Source organism: Prenolepis imparis, unplaced genomic scaffold (genome assembly GCF_030444845.1).
Source record: "Prenolepis imparis isolate NDT839.2.m4 unplaced genomic scaffold, iyPreImpa1.0 SCAF_2, whole genome shotgun sequence".
Taxonomy (NCBI): domain Eukaryota; kingdom Metazoa; phylum Arthropoda; class Insecta; order Hymenoptera; family Formicidae; genus Prenolepis; species Prenolepis imparis.
This window is the reverse complement of record NW_028141160.1, coordinates 10,751,554-10,764,546: the sequence shown is the minus strand read 5'-3', so window position 1 is coordinate 10,764,546 and position 12,993 is coordinate 10,751,554. Positions and strand designations below refer to the sequence as shown.

At 32.7% G+C, this 12,993-nt stretch overlaps 1 protein-coding gene across 3 annotated transcripts; it reads left to right on the top strand.

Moving 5' to 3' along the window:
- Positions 1-12: 12 nt before the first annotated feature.
- Positions 13-12,809, top strand: LOC145933085 (uncharacterized). Of its 3 annotated transcripts, XM_083032540.1 has the most exons (9): positions 13-264; positions 1,755-2,033; positions 2,111-2,411; positions 2,568-2,788; positions 2,901-3,289; positions 3,375-6,282; positions 6,424-6,545; positions 7,487-7,584; positions 11,180-12,809. In XM_083032540.1, the coding sequence occupies exons 1-8, from the start codon at positions 181-183 to the stop codon at positions 7,551-7,553; spliced, it is 4,371 nt and encodes a 1,456-aa protein (XP_082888666.1). In that variant the 5' UTR covers positions 13-180; the 3' UTR covers positions 7,554-7,584; positions 11,180-12,809. The 3 variants fall into 3 exon arrangements, with proteins under 3 accessions (XP_082888666.1, XP_082888665.1, XP_082888667.1); XM_083032539.1 differs by having other exon boundaries at positions 7,487-12,809; XM_083032541.1 differs by lacking the exon at positions 13-264 and adding an exon at positions 936-991 and having other exon boundaries at positions 7,487-12,809.
- Positions 12,810-12,993: the final 184 nt, after the last annotated feature.

Sequence of the window (12,993 nt, the reverse complement as noted above, 5' to 3'; positions counted from 1 at the left end):
TCCTCTCGTGGGTCCCGCTGGCAAGAGGGAAGAAGAGGTGGTGCTGTTCCAACGGCGAAGACAGAAAATTTCCAAGGAGGCGATGATCGTGTCGCGCGCGCGCGTCTCGTAACCGATCGTCGTGCAGTGCTAGTGCAGTGCGGTAGAGCAAGACCCGAGCTGCGACCGACCGGACTGAGGATGTCCAAGGGAAGCGGCAGTAATCCGGCCGGCAGGCGGCCCTCGTCGTCGTCGCGCAACGCGAAGCCCTACGACGCGAACAACGTGAGTAGAGCAGCCTCGATCCCGCGAGCCCGCGTCCAAAGCGGGAGCCAAAGTTAAAGCGGTTGACAGATCGACGTCGAGAGCGAACCCTCGGACGAATAGTATCTTCTCGCACGCCCGCCCTAGTCCTACGACGAGGTATCCCGCCGCACGATGTCGCGGTTATGTGAGCGAGCTCGATAACCTTATTCTCGTGCACGCATCTCGTAACCTTGAAGCGAGACTTCATTTATATATCGCGAATAAGATATATGTGTGTCGAGAGAGAAGCGTCTCTTGGAAGCCTCTGGATCTGGCGGTTTAAAAAAAATTATGCGAATCATACCTCCTCTGCGTATTTCTCTTTCTCTTTCTCTCTGTCTCTCTTCTCTGTTTCTCTCTCTCTCTCTTCTCTGTTTCTCTCTCTCTCTCTCTCTCTCTCTCTCTCTCTCTCTCTCTCTCTCTCTCTCTCTCTCTCTCTCTCTTCTCTGTTTCTCTCTCTCTCTCTCTCTCTCTCCTCTCTCTCTCTCTCTCTCTCTCTCTCCCTCCCTCTCTCTCTCTCTCCCTCCCTCTCTCTCTCTCCCTCCCTCTCTCTCTCTCTCTCTCTCTCTCTCTCTCTCTCTCTCTCTCTCTCTCTCTCTCTTTCTCTCTCTCTTTTTCTTTCTTTCTTTCCCCCCCGTGTCCCCTTCGCGAGCGTCACGCGCTCTCTGCGTAGGTCTCTTCGCGCGAATTCTCGCAGCGTGTTATCGTAAGTGTGATGTAGACGGTTCTTGAATAATGCGAGATCCTTAGACACATTGTCAAAGTCAGAGCAGAAATTATTATTATCTCCTTGTGTATTGCATAATATAATGTAACTTGAACTTTAGGTGACTTACATCTTTTGCATTTACTTGCTGCAGTGTCTTTTATACTTGGAAATTAATGTTGGAATTAAATTGGAATATATATGTACTCATTAAATCAATTCGATATCTATATATGTAATTTTTTTTAAATTGTTTAAATTCTTTCATAATCATTATTTTCTTAAGAATAAGAATTCTCTATGTATTTTATACTGTGTTAGATTTTATAATTTTTAAACTTATAAAGAATTTAAACAGTTTAATATTTGATTTGATAAATTATATAATTGTGTATAGCATAAATAATAACTAAAGTTTGTTTAAAGACAATACTAAATTACTTACAATATCTTTTATAGCAAAAATTTTTGCTAAACCGTACTTCATAGCAGATGAATAAAACTTTAAATTTATATTTATTAATATTGTACATATTATTTTGTTCTTCTCTTTTATTTATTTATTATTTAAAAATTTGAAAACATTCTGTGAATATATATATATATATATATGTACTGAATTTATATATTGAATAATTATAAAAATATATTGAAGCAATTATTTTTGCTCTATAGTAATATGTATGTTATAATGGCTGGCTTACACATTTGCATTAATTATACATATTTATATTATATATTTGTGTATTTATATTTTTTACAGTCATTTGTAAGAAAAATGGCGACAAAGGTAACAGATTTTATACCACAATCGTCATGGATTAGTAAGTGGTTTAATCCTCTCCAAAGTAATGAGGATGCATTAGAGAGTAGAGAGAATACGGAGGAAATAGAAGATGATACACAACAGCCTCCAAACAAACGATCACGTATTTGTATGGATACTATTCATCCACCTGGCACATTTTCTATACAAACAAGAGCTAAAAGTGCATTAAATACGATTGAACCCTCTAAGGAGCAATATTCTGTTCATAATGAGGTGATAATCAAATATGTGAGACTGAAATATTAAGAGAGCGAGAGAGATATATTTTGCTTATCACAATTTATTTACAGAGGGAAGATTTTTCGGAACTTGGAATGGCTGGACCAAGTGGGATAGGCCATTTAATATCTTCAACTCCTGCAATGCAAGCAGATATTAGGACTGTAACATCTCACAAATCTGACTTAAATTTAACTTCATCAATTAATAATGGGATAATAAATGGAATTGATGATAATTCGGAGTCGAGTGAAAGTACCAGTGGATGCAGTTCGCTTATTCCACAAATAAACAGACACGAAGGCCCATCAAATTTATACAATTCAACATTTCCCAGTAGAAAGAGACATATTGATGATAAATTAACATTTAGTGAGTGTAAATTGCATACTGCATATAGTTACTTAAATGCATAATATAAGTGATTTTGTGATTAAAACTATTTTCAAGCTTAAAACTATTTTCAAAGAATAATATGTCGATATATGTATATTCCACATTTATGTAAATTTTATATTTTTGTTTCAGCTAATCATTTACAATCTCCAAGGTCCTTGTTTCTAGACAGTAATTCTCGCGATACTTTAAGCAGTCGTAGACCGAGTTTCAATGCATCAGTTGTGACAAATGTTCTAGATCGCACATCTCCCCTGTCCTCACCTTTTTATAGTGGTAATATTACTTATGGAGGTGCAAATGCAGCAGGTTTTTACAAGCAAAGTCGTAATCTTTTTAATAACTCAAGTGAGGTATGTAATTTAATTATCTTTTATTTTAAAGATTGATTCCTTATGCTCCAAAATCACAAAGATTATTTGTTGTTGATATAATAATTTATGTTAATATATTTATTAATTTTAGTTACAACTTAAAGTACCAAGAAGGACAAATGTTGAAGTTAAACCTTCCAATGTAGTTGATTCATCAGGTATAAGTCAAACTGCAAAAAAAATATTGGAAGCATTAGAACATTTCTCATCACCTATATCTGATGCGAAGAAAATTCCATTGAAAAACACAAATAATGCTTCATCTCCGATAATGGGTAGAAAAAGAGCACGAGAAGAAGTAGCGAGCCCATCTACTAGGATTGGCATGCGTCATTTAACGCGAGAATTGACAGTACCAACCGTTCCTGACATATTGAAACTAAGAAGACGTCAAAAATTGCAAGATACAACTCTTGCAGCTAGGAAAATCGTTTCTTCTCGCAGTGATCCACCTCCGCCACTACAAGAATATCGGTTGAGGTATTTATCGAATGCAATTATATTTATATTTATCTGAATTTTCAGAAAATAAATAATATTTAAAATCTGCATTTTTTCTCTCTAGGATGGATGATGCCGATAGTGAAAAGTATCGTGGCAAGCTGAAAGGCAAATCTAAAATAAATTTAGAACAAGAAGAAACAGTGGCTCCTGTAAATTTGCCGAATGTACCTCTACCAATAACAACATTACCCAATTTCAATTTTACGTTACCATTTCCTGCTTTACATTCTGCAGGAAAAACTACAGCAAATAAAGAAAACACGTTTACGTTTGCTAGCCCAATTAAAATGCCAGATGTTGAGAAAAATTTACAATCTGTCAACAATTTCACTTTCAGTAATCCAATCAATGCTGATGACAGCACAAGTAAGATAATTGATACGAGTTCGTATTCAATAACTGAGAATGTTCAGTCTACTGTATTCTCCTCCACTGATAGTACGACCACGTCTATGCCGAATTTTATTTGGTCTGGCTCATCTACAGCGCCTAGATTAAAAGCAAAAATAAAAAAAAATAAGGATGATTTTGTCGAATCTGCGACAGCGCAAGAACAAAAGTCGAGAAGTGTTATGAATGTATTGTGCTCTAAATCTAACAAAATGGAATCTACTTTAACCGGACAGTCAAACTCAGGATTGGTCTCTGAAATGACATATGTAGACAAGAGTGCCAGTTCAGATTTAGATATCAAAAATACACACGATGCCACATTGTCTTGGGAGTGTAGTGAATGTCTGATCAAAAATAGTGGTACAGATAAACAGTGTACTGCGTGCAAATTTGCTCGACCAAATCCTAACGACAAAACTTCAACATCAACATGCTCAACATCAACGATAGATACCATCGTAAAAGCGAAACCGATCGCAGACGATTGTTTCGGCTCTCAATTTAAATTATCTGCCAATCAATGGGAGTGTGCAGTATGCTGTGTAAGAAACAAGCAGAGTGAGATCAAATGCGTAGCATGCTATGCGTTAAAACCAGAGAGTAATTCTGCGATACAGCAAACTGTCAAGTCTCAAACTTATGATCTAATGGAGAAGTTCAAGCCTGCTGAAGGATCATGGGAATGTCATGGTTGCTTGTTAAGAAATGCTGCAAACGTTATTACATGTCCGTGTTGTAATGCATCTAAACCTACTTCCATAAAAACAAATCTGAAAAAGACAGATACTGTTACAAAATCATCCTCACAAAAATCGAGCATTGCTGAGACAAACAACACGACAACACAGGAAACAACATCTAGTAATTACCAAGTAATCAATAAATCACCTAAACCTACTTCCATAAAAACAAGCCCAAGGAAGACAGATACTGTTACAGAATCGTCCTCACAGAAGTTGAGCACTGCTGATACAGATAACACAGCAGCGATACAGAAAACAGCATCGAGTGATGAAATAATGAACAAATTTAAACCAAGCCAAGATTCCTGGGAGTGTTCAGGGTGCCTTGTGAGAAACAACAACTCTGTTACTATCTGCCCTTGCTGTAGTACTTCTAAACCTAATTCTTTTGGTGGATCAAGCAACACAGATCAGACATCGACTAATGGATTTGGAGACAAATTTAAAAAGCCGGAAGGTTCGTGGATTTGTGATTCTTGTTTGGTACAAAATGATGCAAATCATACGCAATGCGTGGCTTGCCAAGCTTTAAAGCCTGGTACTGCAAAATCAAACCAACCAGCATCGAGCATTACTAATTCTACTTTGCAGTTTAAGTTTGGCGTACCATCTGGTACATCAAACTTAGTTAATCCAAGTGGCTTTAATTTCGGCATAGATAAGGCTGATAATCACTCTAAGTCTGATACTGCAATCCCCTTAAATGGATTCAAATTTGGTAATGCGCAGCAAGTAATGTGTAATACTTCCACGAATGCAACGACTACTTGTCTTCCAACTTTTGCTCAACCTACTTTCACATTTTCCGATTCAAAGACAACGTCTCAGTCAACAATACCAACTTTCGGCCAAGTTCCAACATCGTCTGCCGCATTATCTACGAAACTATCGTTTGGAGAAAACAAGCTAACTGAAGCATCCACTCCGTCATCCAACAAATCCGCAAGTGATACGCCAGCTGCTACGCTTTTCCCGATCGTATCGAGTTCCACGTCGCTTTTCAACAAAAACGAATCGAAAACGACGATAGCATTCAGCACGGATAAATCGTCGGCGTTTACTAAAACGGACAGCAGCAAGCCGTCAGGATTCGCCATACCCGAGAAAATCCCAACATTCGGCAGTAATACGCAAGATAGTAAACCAACAATCTTCGGGACGCCAGACGCGAAATTGCCCGTTGTATTTAATTCACCCACAGTAAATCCTCTACCGACATTTGGCATACCGTCCACTAGCAGCACTACTCCGTCGCTCTTCGGATCATCCAGTAATTCTGCTGCTTTTGGAAACAACACTACGCCTGCTTTCGGTGACACCGCAATTGCGACGCCCACTACTCTGTTCTCGTCTACCAAGCCCAGCGTCGAAACTAATAATCCAGCGTCGAATTCTTCTTTATTCAAGTTTGGTTCGGCATCAACGCAGCAACCGGCGACAGGCAGCGGATTTAACTTCTCCGCGAACGTTAATCCGGCTTCATCCTCTACGAAACCGCTCTTTACATTTGGTAACAATTCGAATGCATCGCCGAGTAGTAACAATATGTTCAGTAGTGGTACATTCGGGGCTAATGCTGCTTCGACCAGCCAGAATACAAATGCTGCAGAATACAAAAGTTTTGCGTTTAATGCACCTAAACAAGAAACACCGGTGGCATTCGGTGTTCAAGGCGCAGCAACGACTCCGATGTTCGGCGCCCCGCAGGCAAATCCACAGACTCAAGCAACATCACCATCGTTCTCGTCTATCCCTTCGTCCAGTACAGGATTCAATTTTGCATCTGCAGCTCCACCCGCTGCAGCATCAGGAGGCTTTAACTTTGGAGGAATGGTAAATTGCATACATATATTTCATTAATTAATAAGATAAGACAGTGTAAGTGCCCCCCTTCCCTCTCATATATATTGTATTTCAGTATTTTTTAGATATCTCAAAAAATTATAATAATATTGATATTTTGTGATGTTGCAGTCTACATCTACGCCAACCGGAGGATTCAATTTTAATCCTCCTACTACTACCACAGTAGTTTTCGATCCCAACAGTCGGCCTTCATTCAACTTCACCAAAGGAACCGCGCCGACATCATTCAAGTAAGCATGTGATTGATTAGAAATTTGTACATTATATACAGGTTTTTTTGACTCACATGAAATAAACACTCGATTTTAAATAATTATTTTATTTAGACTTGACAGTTATGTATAAAATATAACACAGTCTCTGGCTGTGACACAAATGCGAGCTCTGTCGATGGCATATTTTACTGCATTTTCACATATTTTAAGCAGTTTATTTTATTTACAGTTTCACGAATATTGTTTTTCAGTTAATCAATCATTCTTAGCTTGTTCTCATTTTTTTTTGGAGGTATCCATAACAAAAATCTGGCGCCATTATAAATCGAATGAAATGAATGGCTAATTAATGTTGCCGAATTTTGAAATTAATTGGTTTGGAAACCTTTTCCTCAAAATTTCCATTGTGGCTCGTGTTGTGTGTATCGTAAATGTAACATCGTTTTGTTGGAACTTTATATTTTCTAAATCCAATTCATCCAATTTGATCAGGAAGGGGTATAGAGGATCTCAATCCTCTTACAATATGCTCTCACAATCTTTCAATCATTATAAGCATTATTACCCTTGGCATTCTTAAAGATCTGACATTTCTCCCAAATACCATACTGTCATTTTATGAGAATGTAAAAGTTACTGATGAATTAAATACAAATTTTTGACAAAATAATACTGAATAATATCAGAATCAGTTATTTTGTTTATCGATGAAGGTCCTGAGATCAAAATCAGTCTCATCACTCATAATTTTCTCGTTAAAATATGGATATTTGCTCCCAATAAGCTGCAAAATTAAATTATTGTATTGCCAAGTCTAAATAAAATAATTATTTAAAAAAACTCATCATGTTTTTATTTCGTATGAGAATTTTTTTTTTATTTAGAAAAAAGTTAGTCTTCTATACTTATAAGATATATACTATTGTAAATGGATATGCATATCATCTGTTTTATAGCGCTCCACCCCAATCGGCACCAGCACCACGGAAAATCAAAAAAGCATTTCGAAGATGCGTGCGGTAGAGAGCATGTGACATATAACGCATACACTCAGGTGCGTCCTTATATATCTATCTGTATATTTAGGTATGTCCCTGTATGTATGTTAAGCGTTATACAATATGTAAAATGAAATTCTGTCATACATTAATCACATCAGTGTGGTGGTATATACCAAGCATCTTTGTAATATAGTAACCCAAAGCTAATCCCCGAATATGCTTGCGTACAACCACTTGTGTTCTCTCTACAGAAAAAGAAATGTAAATTATAAATTATTTAAATTATACAGTAATAATGAAAATAATACCCTGGAGTTGGCATGAAGCCAGTGAAAATCGTGATGCTTTTGCATTACTAACTAAGACCTTACCAAAAAAAAAAGGAAAAAAAATCAGACGTGGTGCGTATGTATACTGACATGACGTACTCAAGATAACATACATATTTACCGAAATTGAAAAATACCTCGATAAAGAAAAAACTTATAATAAGCACTTAACATGTGCAATCGAAAATTAAAAACTCTAGTGGGAGATTGTCACCCGCTCAGGTAAGTATAAGTCAGTCACAGCTCGTAGCACAGGTTGCAAAACCAAAACCTTGATGTTATACTTATTTGGCGAAGATATAATAATAAATTGAAAAGCACACACAAGTATAAAATAATTTTCTTATTAAAATGTTATACATAGAGCAGAGATGACAGCTAAATATATAATAACATTTAAATATATTTGAATATGAACAAAGATTCTTCAAGAAAAAAATTCAGAAAAATTTGAGAGAAATATTATAATTTTAAATAATTTAAATTAATTTTCGATACTTTTTATATTATTTCATAATTTTATTATATTTGACTCTTTAAATATCGAAGAATTTATTTATGTATCTACTAAAAGGATTGGAAATATTAAATGTTTAGCTGCCTTCTGTATAGTTCTTTTTTTTGTTAAAAATGATTAATTTTTCTATGTTTATGTGTTGCAATATCTTCCGTCTGATGAGAGTTGTATTAATTATTTTTTTTAAAAATATCTTACAAGATTCTGTGTGCGATCTTAGTGTCATTGTCATCTTTGAAAATGTATCATATGGATAATAATAGTCTAAAGATACTTGTAAAATATCGTGACATTGCGCACGAGCATTGTGAACTGACTATATATCAATAAAATCCCACTATATACACATATACACATACACGCGCATTAATTATATTTTAATTAGAATTTCGTGGGCAGCCCTACACAATCTTTGTAGAGAACTAGTCCAGGAAAAGTGTAATATACACAAAAATGGCATTCGGATAGTACAAACTGACGATTACTGAACGTTTCCATTGAGTAGTCGAAATTGTATATTTTTTTTATATATTGAATGAAATAATCCTATAAGAAAATACTGAATGCCATTTTGATAGGATTATATTATAATGTGTGTTTTATCTTAGAATGAATGAAATAAATTTAAAAGAAGGATGTGTTGAATGGGAATAGATTATTATGGGGCTTCTAAAGAGTTTCTTTCTTATCTAAAATCTTATAATTCTTGTTTATGGGGGGCAAGAAATTTCTGAATATTTTTCTAATTGTGTTTTCAATTATTATTAATATGTGCTTATATACTGAAGTGATATAATAAATAAAGATTTCATTTCATTTAATATTAAAAATTTGAAAAATTTAATTGAGAAATTGAATAATATATTTGTTTCTATGAATTTATATATTAAACTATCTATTTATTTATATCACGTTAAATATCATTAAAACGAAGAGACAGCCAGTCAAAATTGAAAATTTTTGAAAACTTCATTATTTGGATATTGCAAATAATATAATAAAAAGTAAAAAAAAATATCTCTAACTTGTTGACTTTTTAAACATTCGAAAAATGTTTCCTTTTATCACTTAAAGACAAATTTATGTTGATAAAAATGATTAAGTTTTTTTTTTTATAAAATATCTTTATGATGTACACAATTCACACTCGAATAATGAATAATTTTTATAAGTGCAATTCTTTGAATGACATTAATTTTGGAACTTTATTACTTTAAATAGCTGAGACTGTAAGCTATTCTTTTTAGAAGTCCCTAAAGTGGAAAGTAGTTAGATGGCATGTAATAATGATGAACAAATCATTAAAATCATGCACATCTTATTTAAGATTAGACTAGTTGTGTACAATGTTGGCTTAGATCTGACAGTAGCCAAAAATAACTCGGCACATGGCCCATCTTATGCCATATTAGACATCTAGGTACAAAACATTCTGTTAATTCTGTTGTTATTATATCCCTGTTGTTATATAATATTTACAATACATGTAAACATATTGAGAGAATTTTTAAGTTCTATGCATTATTAAGACACAAAAATTCATAACTTCTTTATGTTAAGCACTTGTATATTTAACATTGTCAAAACACCCTTTGTAGGTATATCTCCCATTTAAGATGTAAACAGTGTTAATAAAATATATAATACGCTAGCGTATGGGTGATTTTAAGAAAACTTTTCTGTGATGCAACTGAAGGTCAAGTTAATCTCGAGTGTGTACCGATTAATAATTTAAAAATTATTTCGGGATTAATATAGGGATAAAATTATTTTAGTTTTTAAGAGAGAAACTCATATCGAACGACCTACAAAGGATTTTTTGGACATAATTAAGTGATTGACACAGGACTCTGTTTTACATGATTATAAAACAAAGATATTTGTAATTAATGGTAGAATGAGGCTGCGCTGAGATATGTCTGTGCTGCTGTCTTACACTGTGAACATTCTCTGTTGAGGCTGTGTCGTCCATTTGTCTATGAATAGACAAATTTCCAAATTAATATATCGAATACATTGCCTACGGAAAGGCAATATCTTTATAATAAATTTCGCGTATATATATATAATATATATATGGCCTTACAAATACATAATGAACGTATAACGTAGATGTATTTAACAATTATAAAGCAAATCGTATTGGACTTGTTTTGTAGCTTTATATGCTCTCCATTCTATGTTTGCATAAATATCCGAAGAGAACTGCATTAAAAATGTTCAACAATAGATATGTAACATCTCATGACTGAAATTCTCAATTGAGTATTTACATATTTTTATTAGATTGTAATATTACTCAAGTATATTTATTATATATAAAATTATTAGCATTATTATTGTATTAAGTGGAAAAAAGAAACTTTTAATGTTTTTCTTAACCACACGTGATGTTCTTAGCAAAAATCTTTTGCTGATAAATCGACTATATATATTTTTTACATTAAAAATTTATATAAACAATTCTTTTTGTTAACAAAGAATTAAAATAACAATGAATATAAAAGCTATGTGCCTTATAATGTGTACTATTGTCAGATTGCTCAAAGGATTACTTCGTTTATCTGAAATTAAAAGGGTTTGTAGGTTTTTAGAAATTGCATGAGTGTAATCATAAATGTACGTACAAATTTTTTAAAATATAAAATTATTGCAAACTACTGATAAAATAAAAATTTGCTAAAAAACGGCAAATTTGAAGCTTTTCTCAAAAAATATTTTTTAAAAAATTTACGTATACGCGTTTAATGATATTTATGCTCATATAGTTTCTATAAAAATGCACATCTTTTTTTATTTCAGATTATCTTAATCGAAGTATAATTCCTGAGACAGTACGACAATAGCATGGAAAGATGCATAGCTTTAAGTATACATCACTATATTTTCAAGCGAAATTTTATATATAAAGCATTCTCAAAATATACAATCATTATGTCGATAAAGCATTTTTAATGAAAACTACAAGAACATCCTTTTCTAGATTCTTACTGTTACAGTTCTACTTTAATAGAGTCAGCCAAATTTAAAATAATTGTTTTCATATTGTATTTTTATGTATCATGAGATGTTACAATATGTTAAATATTCCGAGGCCTTATTCTAATCTTAGTCCATTGGAAATCATGCATTGTACTGAATTTTTCTGAATGTCTGTAATGATTCTATTGAAAATGTATTAAGCAATTACCTAATGGAATTCAGAAATGAGGGAGTTTGTTATGAAATAAATCCAATGACTGACTGTAATTAAATAAAATAATATGTAGGAGAATGTTCACTGTATGCTTCAGGTGCTATGGGAATGTTGTATTCTCATGACATGGTGTAACATTAGTTAATATTATGAAAAGCACATCGGTGTTTCTCAACCGATGAATCATAGAACAATTCAAAAGCGATTTGTTATAGCAAAATGTATAAGAAAAGCCATCTTTATTCGTACAAGCAAAGTTGACGAAATACGCTAATACAGCGATTGAATCTTTTTTTCCCCATAAAAAAAATGTGTATATATATATATATATATATATATATATATATATATATATATACTGTATCTTAAAATCTGTAAGCCGCAATTTATTTCTTTAAGACGATACATTATTAAATACATTTGATTTTACAGAATATACAGATAAAATGTAAGTCAATAATACTCGCAATGATAACAATAAAAAATATATATATATGTGGAATTCTTTTGTGGACCAGAAAAAAAGCAAAGAATAATTGTTACTCTTTCGATTCTTTATCTTTATTGAATAAAGGTGACATCAAGTTGCCTTAATGGATAGCTCTTGTAACTACTCAGGAGCTACTTGGAGCTTGTGTTGAGAAACACCGTGATAGATACGTTAACATTATTACGAATACTATTCTTAATACTAATCTCTGTTTATCTATAATGATTATATAATTATGCACATAATAATTATATAATTATCTAACTATGTGTGTATAATTATATGATTATACACGTAATAATCATGTAATTATATAATTATATTAGAATATAAAAAATACTAATTAAAAATGACGAGGTTAATTAATTTTTGGGTTAAAGTTTTATTTCATATTTAGAAAAAAAAAAAATATATATATATATATATATAAGAGGGCATTTAGTAAAATGATTTGAACTAAAGAATTTTATATAGCATGTGCACACACATACACACACATACATATATATACATATTAATATATATTAAAATAATTAAAAATTATTTACTCTCTGATATAAGGAGGAAAAATTATTAAAAATGTGCAAATCCATATTAAAATTCTTTGGATCAAAAAATAATCTAGAGATGACATAAATTTATAACATAAATTCAATCGCTCTATTCCGATATTTAAGATAAAGTATATTTTATGGGGTTTTTTTTTTTTTTTTTTTTTTTTTTTTTTTTTTTTTTTTATTTATTTTGTTTTAATCCTGTAATTAGTAGGATTGCTCCTTGACAGTTCCTTAAAGAAATATACAAAATAAGAGATGCATATTGTGAATTATTGTATCACATTCATGGTTTTCGACATCTTAAATTGTATACATATGTTATATATATACACATATATATCGCTCTACAAATTGTTATAACAATCTATTTCAA

Excerpts from the sequence above, each read along its gene's own strand:
- LOC145933085 (XM_083032540.1), top strand. The coding sequence starts at position 181 with ATGTCCAAGGGAAGCGGCAGTAATCCGGCCGGCAGGCGGCCCTCGTCG. Across the intron at positions 265-1,754 it reads AGCCCTACGACGCGAACAAC|TCATTTGTAAGAAAAATGGC; the intron begins GTGAGTAGAGCA and ends TATTTTTTACAG. Across the intron at positions 2,412-2,567 it reads TGATGATAAATTAACATTTA|CTAATCATTTACAATCTCCA; the intron begins GTGAGTGTAAAT and ends TTTTTGTTTCAG.